The following is a 21,464-nucleotide window of genomic DNA, read 5'->3' on the forward strand; positions in this document are numbered from 1 at the left end:
TAGCATGAGCCATTTGTAAAATGCAAATACAGAAAGAAAAAGAAAAATAATAATTGCCTACTATCTCACCACCTAGAGATAACTGCCATTAACCTTTTATTTGTGTTTCCTTCCAGAATCTCTCAGCATTTTTATGTAATTTAGATCATATAACTTGTAATTTTACATTCAGTTCTTATTTTACTTGGCAGATTTTCTGGGAGATTCATAAACTCACATAATGAGAGAAAGAATCTCCTCTAGTACTTGCTAACTTCATAAGCATAAATAATGAGTGCCTCCTCTATCAGAACTGTCCTAAAAAAACAGTGAAATAGTGCAAAAAGAAATAAAATGTCACCGATGTATAGATCAGTCTTATGGACTCTGTGGGAGAGGGAGAGGGTGGGGAGATTTGGGAGAATAGCATTGAAACATGTATAATATCATGTATGAAACGAGTCGCCAGTCCAGGTTCGATACACGGTACTGGATGCTTGGGGCTGGTGCACTGGGACGACCCAGAGGGAGGGTAGGGGAGGGAGGAGGGAGCAGGGTTCAGGATGGGGAACGTGGGTATACCTGTGGCGGATTCATTTCGACCTTTGGCAAAACTAATACAATATTGTAAAGTTTAAAAATAAAATACAATTTAAAAAAAAAAAAGAAAAGAAATAAAATGTCATGCTTGCCCCCCAGGAGGCACCAACATTGTGTAAGTATATAAGTAAATACTAGGGGGATAGAATTCTGAAGGGAATTATCTTTGATGGTACCTGACCAAGGCAGGCAGTGAGACCTCACCAGGGGAGGCTTCCTGGAGTCGGAGCATCTGAGCTGCACTTAAAGGCTTAGGACCCAATTGAGGTGAAGGGGGTGAGGATATGAACTGAGAGTCTGCCCTCTAGAGGGATGAACACAATGGATGGCAAGAAATGAGAGATCATGTGGAAGGAATACAAGCAATCTGGTATTGCTGAGTCATACAGTCGCAAAGAGGCGGGTGATAGATAGGGCCAGAAAAACAACCAGAGGTCAGAGCGGGAAGGGTAAGAAAAATGCCAAGGGTCAGCCGGGGTTTCCAGCATAGCTGGTGCCTGGTGGAGATGCCCATTAAGACGGACATTTGATTAATTCAGTTTGGGCCATTTAAAGTTTGGGGTGTCTTTGAGGCCTCCAGGTAGAGATGCACAGCAAGCAGGGGATGGATGTGAATCTGAAGGATGGGAAAGAACTCTGAATCTGAGAGATGGATCTTGGCATCATTGGCCCAGAGGCCATATTTGAAAATCTGAGGATGGGTTGTGAGAGCTCCTTGGGACTACAGTGTGGAAAGACAAAATGCCTAAGGTCAGAACCATGGAGAACACCTGACTATTTTGTCTGTATGAACCCAACTCCCTGCTGGTTATGGTCTAATTAGGGCCCCAGGATAACTTAAAAATACATGGATTATGGTCAAGTAGAAATCCTAGACAATTTAATTAGCACAAAGTATATCCCACACCATGGAAACCAGGCGATGTCTTGGAACAAACTTTATTGTGAAAGAGGTTTTAGAAATATTTTATATTTATCTACTATTATATAATAAATCATAGTGGAAAAGCATAAGAAAATTATATATATATATATATATATGTTGCTGTACACCAGAAACTATAGATCAACTATAAATTTATAAATCAACTATACTTCATTTTTAAAAAAATAAAATTTAAAAAATAGAAATATTTTATAAATACCAATAATATAATACATTCTTACAAAGAAACTTTCTAAGTTTCTTTTCAATTTTGTTTTCTTTCCAGTACTATACTCTAAATACCCAGATGGTGATAGGGTGGGGATATTTGTTGAGGTGGCCACTAACAGACACCACAAAACAGAAAGAGATGTTCTCATTTCCAGTGATATTTTAAACAGGCAATGATGAGGTTCTTTAAAACCCTACTCCAAGCCTCAAAAACCCTTAGTTGTTTCAATTTTGTATCACACGTTAGAAACATTCTTCATTTTTGTCATCTTCACTCTTATCTATGGTAGGGTTAAACCTGTCTTTAACTGAACAAACTAAATCTTGAAATTGCTATTCTAAGAAATGTTATGATGAATGAATTTGATTATTTTATACCATCTTGCCTTAAAATAAGAACACTTAATAGAGAAGGACATGTTTAGTCTCCTGCAGTTATGAGATGTCTATACAGTTAACATCAGGTTTCCAGGTGACTATTTTTAATACAGAAAGGAGAGGAGAGGAAAAGAAGCCTAAAGAGTTAAAGCTATCAGCTATATACATGGAGAACCAGAAGAGAGGAATGTCTTGGAAGACTAAGAAATAAAGAATGTCCAGAGAGTAGAAGTGATCTTGTTAATAGCAAAGTTCCAATAAGAGAAGGAATAAGAAGTGGCTGCTGAATGTGACAACCAGGGCATGGGTGAGCAGGATGAAGAGAGTGTCAGTGGAGTGCTGGAGGTGGGAACCACTTGAATTATAGCAGACTTAGGAGTACACTAGAAGTGAGGAAGAAAAGACATTAGGTCTGATCATGCAAAACACTTATTGAGGAAATGATCCGAGATCCTGAGCCTTTGATCTGTCTTCCCACTTTTTAGATAAATTAGACTTATCTTAAAACTGGAGTCCATGAACACTGTTCAAGACCAACATTTCCCTCTCAAATTTGTCAGTCAACAACAGTCACCACTTGAAATGGTCTCCAATTCATTATGTGAGCCAAATATTGCCATCTAATCCTTCATTTACCCAGCTTCTTTTTTTTTCCTTTTTTCCTTTTTTTTAAAATTAATTATTTTACTTTACAATATTGTATTGGTTTTGCCATACATTGACATGAATCAGCCATGGGTATACATGTGTTCTCCATTCTGAACCCCACTGCCACCTCTCTCCCCATCCCATCCCTCTGGGTCATCCCAGTGCACCAGCCCCGAGCACCCTGTCTCATGCATCGAACCTAGACTGGTGATTCATTTCACATATGATATTTTACATGTTTCAATGCCATTCTCCCAAATCATCCCACCCTCGCCCTCTCCCACAGAGTCCAAAAGACTGTTCAATATATCTGTGTCTCTTTTGCTTTCTCACATACAGGGTTTTCATTACCATCTTTCTAAATTCCCATATATATGCATTAGTATACTATATTGGTGTTTTTCTTTCTGGCTTATGTCACTCTGTATAATAGGCTCCAGATTTATCCACCTCATTAGAACTGATTCGAATGTATTCTTTTTAATGGCTGAGTAATACTCCATTGTGTATATGTACCACAGCTTTCTTATCCATTCATCTGCTGATGGACATTTAGGATGCTTCCATGTCCTGACTATTATAAACAGTGCTTTTTATTGCTCTGCATCAAGAGAAGGCTTATCTTTTGATAAGTCTGCAGAAGCAATGTCAACTTGTGGAAGAGTCAGTGTCTATGAATTTTGTTTTGATTTTTTTTTTTAATTGAGAGGTACTGAACAGAAGGAGCCAGGAATGATGGAGAGGTTAACTTCATTTGCTGATAAAATAAAGTTCAAAAGATGCTAGAAGGGATGGATTGACTTGAAATAGGAGAAAGGCTGACAGATTTCAAAGCCAGAAGAAAGGAAATAAACCCAATCTGTGGGGAAAGGGAGCACAAATTTAGGAAAAGAGGATCCAATCATCTGCTGCTGCTAAGTCACTTCAGTCGTGTCCAACTCTGTGCGACCCCACAGATGGCAGCCCAGCAGGCTCCCCCATCCCTGGGATTCTCCAGGCAAGAACACTGGAGTGGGGTGCCCTTTCCTTCTCTGTCCAATCATCTGAATGTTTGTAAATACTGTCAACAATATTTGCAATTAGCCCCCACTGAAAAGACAACATGGCTGAGGTAAAAGCTCCTCAGAAATATTTTTACTTTCCCCTAATGTGAGTTGCTTCATCCTCTTCCTCTCCTTCATCTTTTATAAAGCGCCATGGACACTGAGAGAAAACCAGTGAAGTCACAGTGTCGGAGGAGCATTAAGACCTGTATGGGGTCTTCAGAAAACTGGGTACCATCCTGACCCAGACGAGCATACATCCTTACCCCAACCTGACTAAGCACCACACAACAGCTTTCATCAGCACCACTTTCTCTGCTTCTTCCTAACACTGTCCCATACATACTTTAATTTCTGCTTCCTTGGCATTTCCAACGTCCCCACAATGACCAGCACAGTCTTATACACAGGTTAGGTCCTCAATTAAATAAAAGGCTAAAAGACTCTGTAGCAGAACACCTAAACCCAAAATATATTTTCTGCATTACATGTTCATTGAATCTCTTAAGGGGAGCATATAGATGGAACTCCATTGTGTATTCCATTCTTGTTTTGTCAAAGAATTTTTGATATTGCAAACATTTTACTGTTTTTCATAGAGCTCTCCATTAAACAAAATACACACCCATAGTATAATTTTGACATTAGTGCTTATATCCCACATGATAGAGATCAATCAATCCCTTGGAACCATATTAATAATAAATATTTGAATATAACAAATGGTAACATACTAGTTCCATGACTCCCTGGGTCTTAGGATAGTTTTGTGTCCCAATCTATATAAGCTACAAAAATTGGCTATATACAATAAATTTAATGTAACTCACAAATTAAAATATACCAAAAAAGGTAGCTTGAACACTTTAGGGTTTACACGGTATAACAGAAAGAACACTGGCCTGAGTTGGAAACTTGAGTCCTCATCCAGGCTCAACCACTGAATGTGACTAAGTAAACTGCTTAATCTTTAGGCTTCCATGTCCTTATTTGTAGAATGAGGCAGGTGGATAGGATACTTTATGGGGTTCCTTCTCTTACTAAAATTCTACGACTCTGTGAAGCACCAGCTTTCTATTCATCCAGCATGCTGCAACTGACAGGCCAAGTGAAGCATCTCCCAGTTAAACTGACCCCTGCTGAAAAGTCCCAGATACCAGCTACCCACAATGTCCTTCCAAAGAGTCCTTAGTACAGACTTCTTCACACTAAGTGCTGAGTGGCATGTTATGCTGATGAAAGCTGTCTGAACCAGGAATGGCCACCTACAGGTGGAGATGGTCCGGGATCCTCCCAGTGGACCTGGCATAAGAGCTCCCCCTACAGGTGGTTCTCTACAAAATAAGGCCTCACCCAACCAATCGCATCTCTTCTGGGGGAGTTTGAACATAAAAACAATCATGATACTTCTCTTTGGTAACAATTATTTTAAAAGGAACATATTCCTTGATTAATTAGTCATTTGATTGACACCTCCTAGTGACCATAAGACCTCATGAAGTCAAAGAGCACTCCATCTTGCTCAGCATTGTGGCCTCCTACACATCACATGGGAGATTCAACAGAGACTTGTGAGTCACCTAAAGGAAAAAAGTGAAAAAGGACCAGGAACATAAAGAGCAAAGGTGATGGCAGTTCACAGATATAAAAACAAAGAATCCCATTCTTCTCAGGCAAATAAGCATGGAATAGTCAAGGTCAGTTTATAGTTTTAGTGCAATACCTTAACCTCGTTAATTTATTAATTTAAATGGAGAACTTTAAAAAAATAAAATAAATGGAGGAATTAGATCATTTTCTGATTAGCCTGGCTCTTCTCTGACATAACACAAAAAAATGCCACTGGAAATCAAAGGAAAACTCGGCCTTTGAAAAGATTTATCCCGGCTGCAAATGTATAGTTAAACTGCCTCAGAATAAACAAAAACAAACAACGTAATACATTAGAAGGTGCTTATGAGTCATTTAGTCTTTGAGAGTTTAGCTTTTATGAGTTAGGAAGATTTCACAGAACCATCTGACTTTTGGGGAGGGTTTGTTTACCCTGATTTCCTGAAATTACTGGGAACAATTAAAGTTTTGAGATACCCTGAATTTTTCTTTCCATTTGGTGGGGGCCTAATGGCCCATCTGCAGATCTGGACTCCTATGTGCACATATGGTCCATAATTTATGAAACGTGCTTATTTACATGTTGTAATTCTTACTTTCCAATGTTTTAAAATGCACCACTCATATCTTTCTTTGACATGCATCCGTATATTTTAGCTGTAGGGGTGACGCAGTGAGGACTTGTCAGACATAAATGCGTTAGGGCTGATCCCTTCCCTACAAAAAAATATGATGGGAGAAATTTATAAAATGATGGGAAGACATCTTTTTGCATCCGGCAGTTCTATTTGGTGGGTTAATACTCACCTGAAATAGTCGGGTCCACACCTTTCCTCACCTGGAGAACTACTTTAACTTGGCCCTCACCTGAAACTGAATACAAAAGAGAATCACAACTTGGATATGATACAAAGATTCTCTTAATACAACAGATATTCACGTGTGAGAAAGACGACTTTATGTTAAATTCTCCCCAATCTAATTACATTTTCAAAATTTTAAAAAAAAATGCAGTCCTTGTTAGTTAGTCTAACAATTGACTTCCAACATTTGATTTTGATTGTTTGCTTTCGATTAAACTTAATCACAGTAAGGTTTCCAAGAGAATCGGCACGTAAATAATTAGGGGGAAAAAAAATCCTTTAACCATATGTTTTTTGGAGGCCAGTGTTGGTCAGCAGGACATCCCTCATATCCTATTTCCCTTCCATCAGTTTGGAGGCTCAGCTTTTGGAATTCATGTGTTCTTCACCAATAGAATTCAGATTACCCATGAAATGTATTTGCTTTACCTTTATCCAGGCAAATTGTCCTTTTAATGAAGTTGTTTCTCCAACCTCCCCCCCCCCTCCACTTTCTCCTCCTATCTTCCAAACCAACTGAGCACATTTGAAAGGCCTGGGGTTCATTAATTTTAAGTGTTCAATAAATTAGTGAAAATAATCAAAAGGCCTGATTCCTTCTGATAATGACAATTTGATGTCAGTATAAACCAGTAGATTAAGCTGGGAACATATGCTCCTTTGCCAAGAGAGGCTGCTATAATTAAATAGTGAATGCATCTACAAGGTGCTCTCACGCCTGATTAATTAGTAATCAGGTGCACGAACCCCACTTTTCAGTAACACCTTGCCTCTCATTGGTTAATTACCTTTCTGCCTTATCAGATGCCATGAAGGCCAAAGTCTCCCACCACTGAAGAGCCCAATGATGCTGAAGGTTGCAGCCCTGGGGCCTTGGTCCCACTCATGCCCCCCATTTGCCTCTCCCTGGAGCACTAAACCCTTTCCTCTGTGGCAGGTTTGGAGTAGACCAAGGATCATTCTTTCTAATTACAAAGCATAAGCTTCAGAACATTAAGTCCGCAAAACACCCATGATGAGACCTCTCTGATTTTATTCTTTCTTTGTTGATTATTCCATTTTAAATTTTTCTATAATAACCTATAGTAGAATATCATCTTCAGGAATACAGAAATACAGAATCATGATGATACATGAAACTAATATAATATTGAAAATCAGCTATACTTCAGTGAAAAATATTTTCCCTATTATAAAATGTGTGTGTCTGCGGCTTTCTCCTTACACTGTACACATTTTGAGACCAGGCACAATGGCCAACCTGTTCTTCATGTGTTCTCCTTCATCATTCCTTCCAAAACTTTGCTTATATTGTTTTTTTATACAATTGCCCATTTCACCCACTTTTCTAACTTAATAATAATAATTAATAATAAAGACACCAGCTCAACATCTCTTTTTTTTCCCTATAATGTCCTAATATCCATTTCTACTCACACTGATCTATATGCATTTGCTAAAGTTGAAAAGCACTCCTAAAACCAAACTATGATACTTATAGCAAGGTCGTTCTCAATGAGAAAATATTATTGTGCATCAACTGTGGTGAATTCAGGACTGCCTCTATCCTAAGGTCTGTCTCTAAATCTCTGAGAGAGGGATTTTTCTCCTGTACCTTAAGATCCTAGACATTGCTGGGCATGTATATCTTAACTTTCATGAACCAATCTAGATAAACTGCTCTACTCTGGATGCCAGGATGTATTAATAACTCACCATTTCAACAAATTAAACAATTGGAGGCAGGAAATAACCCTTTTAAAGGAACTCAAAGACAAAGTAGTAAAAAAATTCTATTCAATCAGAAAGAAAAGTCAAATTTATGACAAAATGACATCTAAAAACATGCATAAGTCTATAACAATAAAATACCCTTGCACAAGAGAAAGGAATAAAATATTGTAATAGAATCAAACTCTAGGAAAGGTAAATTTAAAAAAAAATCCGAGAATCATTTGGAAAGGGAAGTTAGCTCATTTAAAGATGTTATAAAAATCATCCTTGTACTCACAGATATAGAAAACAAACGAACAGTTGCCAAAGATGGAGGAAGGACAAAGTAGGAGTTTGGGATTAGCAGATACACAACACTATACATAAATAAACACAAGGACCAACTTTATAGTACAGGGAAAATTCAATATCTTGTAAGAAGCCATAGTGGAAAAGAATATGAAAAAGAATATATGTGTGTGTAGGGGTGGGTATAACTGAATCACTTTGCTGTGCAGCAGAAACTAACAGAACATTGTAAATCAACTAGATTTCAATAAAAACTATTTCAATTATCCTTATTAATAATCTCCAGGCATTTGTAAATTTTAGTACATCTGTGCCTTCTTCCTTAAGACACAGCCCCTGAGGTTAAAGAAAGTGAAAAAAGTCACATGTAAAGAGTCTTTTTCAAAGCTACTCTAGCAATTTTATAATGATTTATTTAACCCAAAATATATAATATTTATACTTAGGGGAGAATAGAAACAGCATTTTCCCCACTACATAGAGGAGGGGATTTGAAGTAAAGGGAAAGTAATCCATGCATCCAGAATCCCCTGGGTGTAAAGGATCCCACCAGCAGTGCAGCGTCCGGCGCTGAAGTTAACACTGACTATACAGTCCTGATAGGCAGCAGTGATGATTACCCAGAAGACGGAAAAGGTGAACCCTGGACATCTCTGACTCTCATGATAGGCTGTCTCACTTTCCTTTGTCCACTAAAGCCCTCACCCAGGCCCTGTTGCTAGTAAACCAAGGCTCCCTGGAGCAGCGAGCTCTCACGCCTGCACCTCTGTACCAGTGGCTTCCAAGCTGGGCAGATTCTGGCTTTGTTCAGCCTCTACAGGTATACAGATGGCCCCAACCTTCAGAGCAACCTCTTCCTCAACGCAGACGTGAGAAGAGAAGCAGTTTCAGTAGCAGAGAAAATGCGGCACAGGCACCAAAAGTAGGAAAAACGAGAAAAGTCTGATTTCCTATACCACATGGCCCCTGCGGGCTGCCTCTGAGCACGTGCGCTGATGCAGTAGGCTGCTTCTTCCCAAACACCCTTTCTAGGCTGAGAGAGACCACAGAGAGTAAACAGGAAGCTTGTGGGTGAAATTCAGCAGCCTGGATTTGAATCCTAGACCTTCCAGGTCCTCTACATGGGTAACTGACAAGTTCTGAGCCTCACTCACTTCTTCTAAAAATGGGAATCATCCTATTACCTACATCATAGGGTGATCAGGAAGAAAAGATGGGATAATCCAGGTAACACACTTAGCACAGGACTTGGTTTCAATGAACAATACATGTGAGTCATCATCAATACTGTTATTAAGACATGCTCATTTTTCTAGGAGCCAGTTAACAAAACCAAAAAAAAAAAAAAAATGCTTTTACTCTTTTGACAGCTGCACCTAATCATGATGAGCCCTAGTATTCCAAGTTGTAAGCAACTTAACCAGATCCACTAAAGTTTGCTAAAGTGCTTTGACTCTATAAAAGACAGTATAAATGCAGTGTCATTTCCAATTTGGGTACATACAAAGAAGGATAAAAATCATCTGAGACTAAAGGTATTGACTCAGGGAGAGTTTAAGAGCCTAACACAAGCTGTGATACTGTACATATGTTTTCTCAGTGCTTATGATTTCTGATTTTGTGTTTGTAAGATGAGAACGGTTAATCTCCTTTGTTTATCAATGGAAACTCACTGCTGTTGATCCTTCCCAGATTGTAAGAATATCTGGTTGGTCCTCAAAAAGAAAAGAAGTCTTTAGGTCAATTATGGCCAAATTATTCTGATGAGTGCTATATGATCTAAGCTTGCTATAAACACAGACATCCAGGAGAAAGAGAAAAACGTGTAAGAAAATGGCTCCCGGTGAGAGAGGAATTACTCAAGTAGATCTGATTCTAGTGCCTGCCAGAGTGATGTGTTGTGCTGGCAAATTCTGTCCTCATGAGGGCCCTAGGGAAGAGAAAAATTAATTGATTCTCTCCCAGAGCAGGTCCCATTTTCTCTTGGAATTTTGGAGGGGAAGAGTACCTGTCTATCTGAAAAGAAAAACCATCTGGCATCTTAGCAATAGATCCCTCGCCTGTTTTCTTCTTCATTCTATCCCCTGCTCACCTGGCCTCTGAGGATTGTACAGTAAGTCTCCCTACATACAAACCTTCAAGCTGCAAACTTTCAAAGACGTGCAAGTGCATCTTGTTCCAGTAAGGAACCAGAGCCACGGCCATCGGCGTCAGGTGTCACTGAAACTGCTCCTTGCCCTCCGTCTCCTCTTGCTGACCCTCCTTCAGCTCTACCGTCTCCCACCTCCTCCCCTCCTCCAGTCAGTAATTCTTCTTGCCTGCTCACTCGCCAGCCCCTGTGTGCCAGCTGTTGTACGGTACTACTGTACTTTTCAAGGTCCTATACTGCAAGTTTAAAAATGTTTTATTTGGGGGTCTGTTCGGTTTTTATGTATTGTGTGAAAAGTATTACAAACCCATTACAGTACACTACTATATAGCTGATTGTGTTAGTTGGGTACCTAGGTTAACTTTGCTGGACTTATGCACAAGTTACGCATTAATTATGGAACTGAATTCGCTTGTATGTAGGCAACTTACTATGCACACCCTGGGACTTCTCCCTCAGCCCACCTTTATCTAGGATGAGTCACCCTCTATCTGCATGTGGACAGAACAGAAAACAGCAACTACTTCTGTGTCTGTGAGTTCCATCCAGTCTTATCAACTCATGCCTGCTTTCCATCTCTGTGGGCCCTGGACCCATTTCCAGCACCATCTTCATGGGCCAGCTCTTGGGTTGATCCTCTCTTGGCATTTTCATCTTCACTTGCCCTGTTGGCCTCTACCACTTCTCACAACTCCTGTACCCTCCTGCTCTTCTTCTCCCTCCCTGTTCAATTCTTGCTCCCTAGAAATCACTTCTTTCACCCAGCCACAGAGAAGGCTTTTTTGTTAACTGGTTCTTGGGCAGCTAAAACTTGATTTGCAGGACCACACTCTTGTCTGGTTCCAGCCTCTCAGAGACAGCCACTGAGTCACCTCAGCCCTCATCACTCAGGATCTTTTCAAGACCTTCAAAGAAATAGGATATGAAAATCCTTCTAAGAGTCTCCTATTACTCCCAACATTCATTCTTTAAAGGGTGTAATTTTTTAAGAGCAAAAGAATTTGATCGAGATGTCGACAAATATATCTACATTAAACAGTCCTGAGAGTTAGCTCAATTATACCTTCTTAATTAACTCAGAGAACAATCACAATTGTTATTCTGACTCAGAGCAATGTTGGCTGCACTTGCGCAGCAGGTGTGTGATTCCTGGGCCCTGTGCAGATCTACAGAACCAGAGCCTCTGGCAGGGGACAGGGAACCTGGAAGCAAGCATTCCAGCTGTGTGCCCAGGAGGCACACTTAGAAAGCGCTTATGGAAGGGAGTTTACAACCTTTTTCGTACCCTACTCTCAAAACGCGATTTTTACTCAGAGGCAGGTGTTCTTAGCAAATGAGGAAAGGGACCCAGAATTTAAAAAAAAAAAAAAAAAAGATCCTTACATTCACAATTCTTATTTTTCATCATTTATACCAAAAACTTGAAGGTCAAAGTCTACTTCCAAAATATAAAGTAAATGTGATGATGTTAGTAGGATAAAAGTTTTAATAGTTATGGATGTTAATATATTTTAGAGAAAGCAAGTAGGTCACTAAACCCATGATTTTATGGATATTATTGCTTAAAAAGAGATGGACTTTAAAAATAAAACAGTGTGGAAGTCGACTTAAGAAAATTATCAAGGAAGTAATAGTACGGGAGGTAGGATGTGACAAGGTGCGAAGGTGGTACTCTAATGCTTAAAGTTTAAGAAGCATTGTTAATAAGTATAGGTTTTTCCTACAAATAGAAGAAAGAAGATTTGGTTTACAAGGGTAGGAACATAAGCTTGGATTAAAACAAAACAAAACACTAATATACTAGAAACAGTACTGAAACAGTCAGAAAATCCAAGTCACGATACTGGTTATACCACCTGTGACCTGCATGAACCAAAGCCAGCCACCAGCATCACTGAGAATGAGCTCCTTAATCTTGAGTGATTCCTAGAAAAAGTATCTGATTCTGACTCCTGGGTTTTCCTTCCTTCCTTCTTTCTTTCCTTTTCTCCATTTCTTCCTTCTCCTTTTGGAGAAGTTGCTTGTAATTGGGAAGCAAAAATCACTTCTCACATCCACAGCTCCTGTTCCATTCTATTTTTGCCATAAAGGTTTGTCATGCAAGTCCCTGAAGTCAACTCTCTATATTACTGGTACAAAATCCTTGGGGGATCTTTGGGGAATGAGTTTTCTATAAGAATGTAAATTAATTTATTAACTAGAATGCCATAGATTGCCTCAGAGGGCCTCAACATGGGAATGGGTACAGAGTTTCAAAGGATTATGATTCTGCCCTGCTCACAGAATCCTCCCCAAGAGCTCTAGGGAGCCAGCTGAGTCTTCCCTCCTTAGATTCTGGCAAGATTCCTCCTAGAGGAGTTGCATGGGGTTTCCTAGACCCACTGAGAAACAGAAGGGTCCAGATAGCAGTCAGCTCCATCCCAGGACCTTAGCGCTTTGAGGAGAGAGAAACCTGGGCAGTTGGGAAAACACTCCTTATTTTCAGGATCTCTCAAATTAAAGCATCTTTTCTGAGACTTCAGTGTGATGTGACTTAAGTTCTCTGGAGTAATAGGAACAGACAATAAAGTCCATTTGCCGTTCTATCCACAGCCCTCTTGCCCTCATGGACAAGAGCCCCGGATTCTTGCCAAAGAGCCTGTCTTTATCCTGGTGAGTGGGACATTTGGAAATAAGCAGTGGCCAGCCTGGCTAGACGTGTCTGTTTTTCAGTCTGATGAGAAGAAGGTGGTACATGGGAGCCTCTGAGCCTAGCAGGCGGACTTTCTCAGCTGCCACCTCGCACAATATCCCAGCTCGGCTGCATCTCCCCTGCGCGAGTGAGGGCTGTGTGAACTCAGGAGGGCGAGTGTGAATAGCTCGGCATCTGATATGAATTTATCACCGGCTGCTGGTTGGGCGGGGGATAGAGCAAGGGGAAGGGGCTGTGAGTGTTTAATGCACCCTGCCACAACCCAACAGTTTGCCCTAAAGAGCCTCATCCCTGTATAAAAAGGACGGGGTCAAAAGTAAGTTGACCTCAGACAGAATGCACGATTATTAGAAGAGGACGGTGCGGGAACAGCTGCTGGGACCCCACTGGTTCTGCATCAGGCTTCCAAGAGTCAGAATATGAATAATCAACTCAGGATTGTTTTCTCCACCCCCTCCACCCCCACCACTTCCCCCCAACCTTGTCCTCCTGTTTGGGGCAAGTCCTATTCTATTTCTACAGGAAGAAGCATAGCCCTCCCTAGCAGCTGCAATAATTGTGTTCCTATTGTGATGAAGACCTCCTCCTGGCCACCCCCCTACAAGTGGCCATTGTCAGCGTGGAGTCAGTGATTACACGCTCCGCCTGATGCTTTGGGGGGCCCAGCTGCCTAAGAGCTGACACACGAGCGTGTGCGGAAGGCCAGGGAGGGGGCCGGTGGAGGTGGAGGCAAGAAGTGGTGCCGGGGGAGGGAATCCCACGTCTGTGAGATGGGACTCTGACATACCAGACCTTTTGCATAAGTCAAGCCCAGAACAAATGAGGCTTTATCAGGCCCCAGTGACAAGGGGTCTCATCTGCCTTTGAAGTGGAGCAGAGCATGGGGCCTAGCAGCTTTTCCTCCTTTGGACCAAGCAAACATCCTTCTTTGATACGCTACATGCTCATTATCTCTGCCCCATTTAATGATTTTTGATTGAAGGGTGGCGGCTGGGATGCTGAGAAGATCGTTAGAGAGGCTCCAGTCCAGCCAAGCCCCGCAAGAAAGGCTTTCCTTGTGCCCAGGCCTAAATTCGGAATTTCTTAACAGTGTGCGCTTGTTCTTAGAGGCAGATAAGGGCTGAGCGTGAAATTCTTAATTAAGCAATAAATAGAGAGTGGGGTGTCAGCAGATGTACCCAGTAGCCATGGCAACGGGAATCACATGGGCGAGAGTGCTGAGACTAGATGTAGGCCTCGGGCCTGGGCCTGACTGACAGCTGAAGAATCCTACAAAGCTTGTACACCAGATTAATTAGCTGACTAATTATTTCATAGCGTTAATGTAACTAAAAAATAAAAATAGTTCACCATGAACTGAAACATTCCTGGAGAAAAAAAAAAAAACTGCAGGGACAGAGGCAGTGGGAATCTGACTGCATGCGTAAGGCAGAGATGGGAGTGCTGGTGAATCCAAGAGCAGAAACTGAGAAAGGGGTTCTCTGGATTTGACTCCGACTTTGAAAATATAAAGGAACTCTTGTTTTACAGTCAGACCTGTCACAAGCATGGCGCAGAAGTGACAGTTCGTGACTGCCATTCATAACAGTTTATTCTAGCAAATATTGCCCCTCCGGGACCCTCACACAAACTATAGCACGCAAGGACTTCACTCGTGGTCTGTGTTTAAGCGGTTCATTCGGCAGAAATCTCAGGGGCATTAGAAAGGCAACCTGAACCAATCTCCTTAAGAGAGATGTTTTTAAATGAGCGAGGTTATCTTAGTCTGTGGGTAACAATTGCTTAAGTGGTATTAAGTTTCAATCAGGGGACCCATATATCATCCATGTCATGTTATCATGAATCTGTTATCTTACAAAAGCTAGTCAAGGAAAATAGAATGAGACTCTTGCAGACAAGTTATGACAGGTACGCTGAGTTCAAGGCACCTGAGGTTGTTCATCTTCAGGGTGGGGGCGGAGGTGGGGGAAGAAAGAACCGTTTTAGAGAAATCATCTACTGAGAAAGTGTATAGTGAAGTAACAACGCATGCTAATCACACTTGAAGAGGTTGGGTGTTTTGTACCACAATTCCAATAGATAAGTAAGCTTAACCTCATTGTATGGATGTAGCCACAGAGGAAGAGAACATTTATAATTCCATGCCCCAGGTAAAATAACCAGCCAGCCACTGATTAAAGCCCGAAGCCCCAAACTCTGGCCGTGAGCTTTCCAAAGAAGCTGCTTTCTGTAAAGACGTTTGCCGAACAAAGGCAAAACTTGCCTTGGTAAAGAAGAAAAAAGGAAGGGTCAAAGAATATTGTATGTGCGGGATTTTTTTCTTTGTCACTGGGGATCAGTGAGAAGCGTTCTCCCGGAAACCTGCCGGGCACCCCCCAGCCTGGCTGGTCAGGGGTCCACGATTATTGAGTGGGCAGCACACCCTAGTGGAGAGGCACAGACAGGAGCCAGAATGCCTGGGTTCCACCCTCTGCCAATCTCGCTGGGTTGGAAAGGAGTCAGGCATCTTAAATCATACACCAAGGAGCCAAATGGAGGAAATGAAGATAATTGGGATTTTTTTAAAACTTCCTCTCTGAGGAGGATGTGGTAGGGTTATGAAGAAACAATACAAAAGAAGGGCCACTTAGAAGTGGTCAAGGAATGAGTGAAGGCCAGCCAAACATCAGTGGAGCAGGATTCCGAACTGAAGGCCGGCGGGTGAAAGAGCAATGTCTCCCCGACGCCCACCCCCCAGAGTCTGACAGGAAGCTCAGTGGACCTGGAGGAGGTCAAGCAGCTCCCTTACAATAAAATGAACTTTCTGTACACACAACGCTATGAGGTTTTTTTTTTTTCTTTTTCTTTTTAATTCCAGAAATATGTCTACTTTGACTGTGAAGTCTTCTCTTTTCTTCTTAGATTAAATGTACTTTATGTAAGTTACCCCGTCACAGACTTATAAAGTCGCACAGCCCAAAAAACAATTAGGCGAAAGTAACAAGCTCATCAGGGCTTCCCTGGTGGTTCAGCTGGTAAAGAATCTGAGACCTGGGTTCCATCCCAGGGTTGGGAAGATCCCCTGGAGAAGGGAACAGCTACCCACTCCAGTATTCTGGCCTGGAGAATTCCATGGACTGTATCGTCCATAGGGTCGCAAAGAGTCGGACACGACTGAGTGACTTTCACAACAAGCTAATCAATATGTAACTGGAACTACTGCATTGAGCCTTTGTGAGGCGTCAGCTACAACTACATCACTGCCGTAGTGGGGTTGGTCTATGGAAAACATGGTCGCCTCCTCATCAACTTCACAGTGGTGGTGCACACTTTACAGAGGGTATAAAAAGTCACAACCCATCATACACAACCCAATATCGCTGCATGGGCCACCACCATGGGGGACCTGTTTGTGAACCTTGGTTCCTCCCGAACCCTCACGTCCTCACTGTGCCAGCCCGGGAATGGGAACAGGACTGGCTCTCGTTACCTATGTACTCCACGCACTCAAAGGCACAAATGACCAGGAAAGTCACGACCTGGAGTCCTGGAAATCCTCTCCAAGGAACAAGGGTCCCTAACTTTATTAAACATTCCATCAACCCCCTGTGACTTCCTGTTCCTTGACCAACTCACATTGTTCAAAAGTGGAGATACTAAAGGATTCTGATACAAAGACTCTTTAATTAATAAAAGCCATCTGCCTAATAAAAATGGTTTATATTCAAATATTCACCTATATCCTCTATATGTACATATAAATATACATATAAATACAGAGACACTTATACAGACATGCATTTAGAACATATGTATAAATACAGCACAATAGTATAACCTGCTATTAATTCAATAAATAATGCCATCAAAGAGGAAGAAAAATCTGTAACTGCATGACTTGATTTTTTTGTTCTGTATGCCACAAATGTTCCTTTATCATGCTTGCTTTTTGTGACTGTTCAAACTAGAGTGCAATTCGTGAACAAAATCCCATCAATGAACAAGACAGGCTCCTCAGAAACATGTTAAGGTTGAAAACAAGAGCAATTTGAAATTAAAATTTTGTTTCAAAATATACATGAAATGAATAGCCACAGTTAAAGTTAACAGCAACTATTTGCTCTTACTTAATGGTTGTATTTGACTTTAGTGGTAAAATGGTGTCAGGCATCTCTGTCCATCTTGAAGTTTTATAGTTTGAGGTTACATTTATAGATGGATCAAATCCAAAATAAAATCTGGATGGTACATTTCAGTGCAAATGAAATATACAGCAATCCACTTGGCAAACACTTTTAAGAACCCGGGAAACACCCTCCTCTCTTCTCTCGTGCTATGAAAATGTAAGAGTACCAGGGCCCAAGTGTGACCCGACGCAGCCGACCTATGGCTAGGCACGAGTGATGGAGACGTGGAACTTGGGACACCTACCAGCTCTCTAAGCCTTTAGGGCCAAGTCTGGCTCATGGCAGAGGCTGGGTCTTGCCATGCTTGACATGGTCCTGAATTAGACCAAGATCTATGAAGACTAATTTGTAACAAAATTGTCATTCTAGAGACTCATTTTTTCAGATTCTCCTTCCTACAGACCACTGAGCTAAGGTTAGCATGAGTAGACATCATGGCACTCAGAGTGATCAGTGAAACAATATGGAAAGGCAGTAAGAGATGAGCTCCAGGAAGTCAGAAGAAGTCTATGGCCCTGAGTCACATACGGGGCTGCCGTGAAACACGCACAATAAGAAAGTAAGGAAATCCTGCAGGCCCGTTACTGAGCAGTCACAGTAGGGTTTCTGGTTCCACGAAACAAGGCCCCTGGATCCTGCACCCTGATGCTGCATCTGACACAGGATGAGGCAGCCCATCCCCCTGTCCTCAGCACTCTGTACATCTCATCTTCCTGTCCTCAGATTGCCTTCCAAAGCTTCTCACCTTCCACACTGACTACATTCTTCATCCTGCCTCTCTGTCACCTTGCACTCTTTGCTGTCCCCTGTCCCTGTGATGGCAGCCAGCCACCCTGTCGTTACATGTGCAGTTGACCTTTCTACAAATACAATGCTTAACATGAAGGAAAAATGTGAATAGCGATCACAGGTTATTAAGCACTCACTCTGGATCAGACACTGCTTTAAAGAATTTTACATCTTATCCTTTACTTAATTTCCTGTTCTTCATGTAGGCCCTTTTATTATTCCATTTTACAGAGGAGGAGACTGAGGCTTAGAAAGAATACCTGCTCAGTGTCTCATAGCTAGCAGGCGCTGAAGCTGGGATTTAAACACAGGCAGTCTGATTTCGGAGCACAATCACCTAATCACAGCACACAGGTGTCCCTTTCAGTTCTTCATCACTTCGCAGCACCAATGAAATTCCAAAAGGAAGAGTGGTTTCTGACTACATGCACTCCACATGCTCTCTCAATCATACTTACCCAGATAGGTGAGTTGTCTCAACTGACTGTCGAAGAACCAGTCACAGCCTTGGTCCTGGCCAGGCGATGGAAGAGATGAGAGGGACCGCCCCACATGACTCCCACACTTTATGAGGATGTCAGGGTAAACCCACACGTCTGTGTGCACCAGCAACAGGTAATTTCCAGGAGCAAAGTTGTCAAATGTTGCTGAGTACTTGAAGTGAGAGAAAAGTGCAAAAGTGCTCTTTTAGAAAGGAAAACTCTTGCCAATAAGGATGGAGTAGTTTAGAAACAGGACCATTCACACCGGGTACTTTTCTTGTGGGAAATGGGTTTACTCAAATTTACTGCACAATAATCTCATAACTAGAGCTACAAAAATCATACAATGTGAGGACTGAAAGCTGTAAGGTTCTTCTTGTGTGTGTGTGTGCTAATCATTCAATCTTTGTGACCAACTCTTTGTTGGTCATGGACTATAGCCCACCAGGCTCCTCTGTCCAAGGAATTCTCCAGGCAAGATTACTGGAGTGGGTTGCCATTCCTTTCTCCAGGGGATCTCCTAACTCAGGTATTGACCCCAGGTCTCCTGCACTGCAGGCAGATTCTTTACCATCTTAAAACTTCCATGGACAGAGAAGCCTGGTGAGCTACAGTCCATGGGATCGCAAACAGTCAGACATGACTGAGTGACTTCACTTTCACTTTCTTTACCATCTAAGCCACCAGAGAAGCCCTCTTCTTGTTTAACAATCTAGAGGAGAAAACCAAAGTTCAGATGAGCGAAGTAATTTGTCTCAGGTTAACCAGTGGGAAGAGACAGAGCCACGTCTAGAATTCCCACCCAGTTTTCCCCAAGATTCAAATAGCAGGCATTGGCAGGAGTGCCATTCATTTATAACAGTAACGGCTAACATGGCTGAGCATTCGCCACGTGCTCAGGTATCATTCATATCCAGGTATTCAATCCTTGAAAGGCCCTGGGAACTGTTACTAGTGCTGTCCCCATTTTATAGAGGAGGACACTTGAGGCAGGTGGAGGTTCAGTAAATTTTCCCACATCATGACGTAGGCGAGTGCTGATCTGGGACAGAAACCCAGGTGTCCACCTCCAGAGTCACCATTCTACTGCCTTCACCTCTCCAGAATGTTCTCATGAGAACCTCAAGGGAAGGAGAGAGAGGTGGGCACCCTTCCTGAGAGCCCTGGTGAAGGTATCATAAAGATTCTACTTTGAAATATTGAGGGCAGGAGGAGAAGGGGGCAACAGAGGGTGAGATAGTTGAATGGCATTATTGACTCAATGCACATGAGTTTGAGCAAACTCCGGAAGATATTGAAGGACAGGGAAGCCTGGTGTGCTGCATTCAAAGGGGTCACAAAGAGTTGGACTTGACTGAGCGACTGAACAACAAATGGCACGCCTGCCTCCAGCTCCCTAAGAACTACTCTCATGACCGTTAGGAAGAATGTGTGTGTGATGAGACTGAAAGAAAGAAATGTGCTTAAAAGGAAGAAAAGGAGCTTAAGGGAATCCAACGGGCTATTTGGGAAATGCACCCATTTTCCACATGGTTATTCCTACCATCCCTCCCCTAACCATCTGACTCCTTCAACCTAACAACGGAAAGGACAGACCTTCATTGCAAGTTACTCTTTGACCACAAGGTGGCAGTGTGTAATGTAAAAATGCCTTGGGAAGATATTTCCTTTTGGCTATGAAACACTTCCCTGGGGTAGGTTGGTTCTTAACCTGTAACATAGGACTGCATATCTATAGGATGCTTAGAAGCTATTTGTCAGTGTATTAATAAAGTTAAATTTTCAGGCAGAATCATATTGTGTTCAAAGTGAGGTTTAAACAGATTCTACAAGTTTCAAGTTTAAAATAAAAAAAACAATCATATCTCAAATTCAGGTTACATTCATCTGGCAAAAATTCTGCTGCAGTTTGCTTGATCAGCACCAGAAGAGGCTAATACCTGCAGACTATTATGTCACAGAAGGAAAGTTGGGAACCCCCGGGGAAAGGAATCTACCAGCGAGTGGATGTCAGTGTTACCTGCAGAGCACTGCTAGTCCAAAGGCTCTCGAATCGCAGGGAGTAGGTCTCTTGATCCAAGAGCAGGGCCATCCAGCCATAAGGGTTAGACAGAGTGTCATGCACATAACTGACAGTGGTTGTCTTGTTTCTGCTGTCCGTTATGGTTAAATCTTGAGAAACTTTCAAGGCACTGGCTCTAGGGAGATTTAAAAGAAAAAAGTGGGTGGTAAGTTTTTGTCCATCCTGGATCTAAGGCACTCCTCTCCATCAGCTGTAAGCCATCTCCCATTTTCTCCATTATGTCTCCCCAGTGCTTATGGAGGTTTTAGAAGTCACACCATGGGTCAAAATGCCCAGTGGGAGAGTGCTGTTGGATCATGTGTGCTCCACTCAGATCTGCAGTGGCCTGTAACACTCAGATCTTAGGCCACTAATCAATGCCACTCTAATGAGTTCATACAGGCCAGAACTAGATACGATTATTTTAACAGAGAAATGTCCATGGTCAGAATATTGCCATGGCCCAGGTTTATCAGCAGCAGAACACACACTATATAGTTATTAGTTATCTCTCTGGGGAGTAGTGGCTGACGCCCAGAGCCTGATGTGCCTGGACTCACAGAGTCCACCTCCAACTGCCCAGCAGCAATGGCCTCAGTAGCTTCCCCAGAACAAAGAGGACCCTGAGACCTCTCTCGTGGCCTTACATGATCACTCAGTGCCAGAGGGATTTGCAGTTTTGCTTGTTAACAAAGACCGCGACATCCTGAAGTTAGAGACATTTCCTCTTTTCTGTATCCTGCCCCCTGGCATCGGACTCTGCACAAGATGGGTACCCAAACCATATTTGTTATACGAGCAAAAGCTTCCTTGGTGATTCAGTG

The 21,464-nt window shown here is 42.0% G+C and overlaps 1 protein-coding gene across 9 annotated transcripts in view; it reads right to left on the reverse strand.

Annotated features, from left to right (window-relative positions):
- Window positions 1-21,464, reverse strand: part of PKHD1 (PKHD1 ciliary IPT domain containing fibrocystin/polyductin) — a 443,740-nt gene that overhangs the window by 194,007 nt on the left and 228,269 nt on the right. For all 9 annotated transcript variants that reach the window (XR_015152761.1, XM_086370763.1, XM_086370767.1 and 6 more), the window contains 3 exons: window positions 20,599-20,776; window positions 18,555-18,750; window positions 6,223-6,288 (listed from right to left, as the gene is read on the reverse strand). Coding sequence is in view for 8 of the 9 variants with exons in the window: in XM_086370763.1 (XP_086226889.1) it covers window positions 6,223-6,288; window positions 18,555-18,750; window positions 20,599-20,776 (440 nt within the window). In the remaining variant the exon portion in view is untranslated. The remainder of the gene's footprint in view (window positions 1-6,222; window positions 6,289-18,554; window positions 18,751-20,598; window positions 20,777-21,464) is intronic.

The sequence above is a fragment of the Bos grunniens genome, chromosome 23, assembly GCF_055505025.1.
Source record: "Bos grunniens cultivar Pamir isolate PY7600 chromosome 23, Bosgru_T2T1.0, whole genome shotgun sequence".
NCBI lineage: Eukaryota > Metazoa > Chordata > Mammalia > Artiodactyla > Bovidae > Bos > Bos grunniens.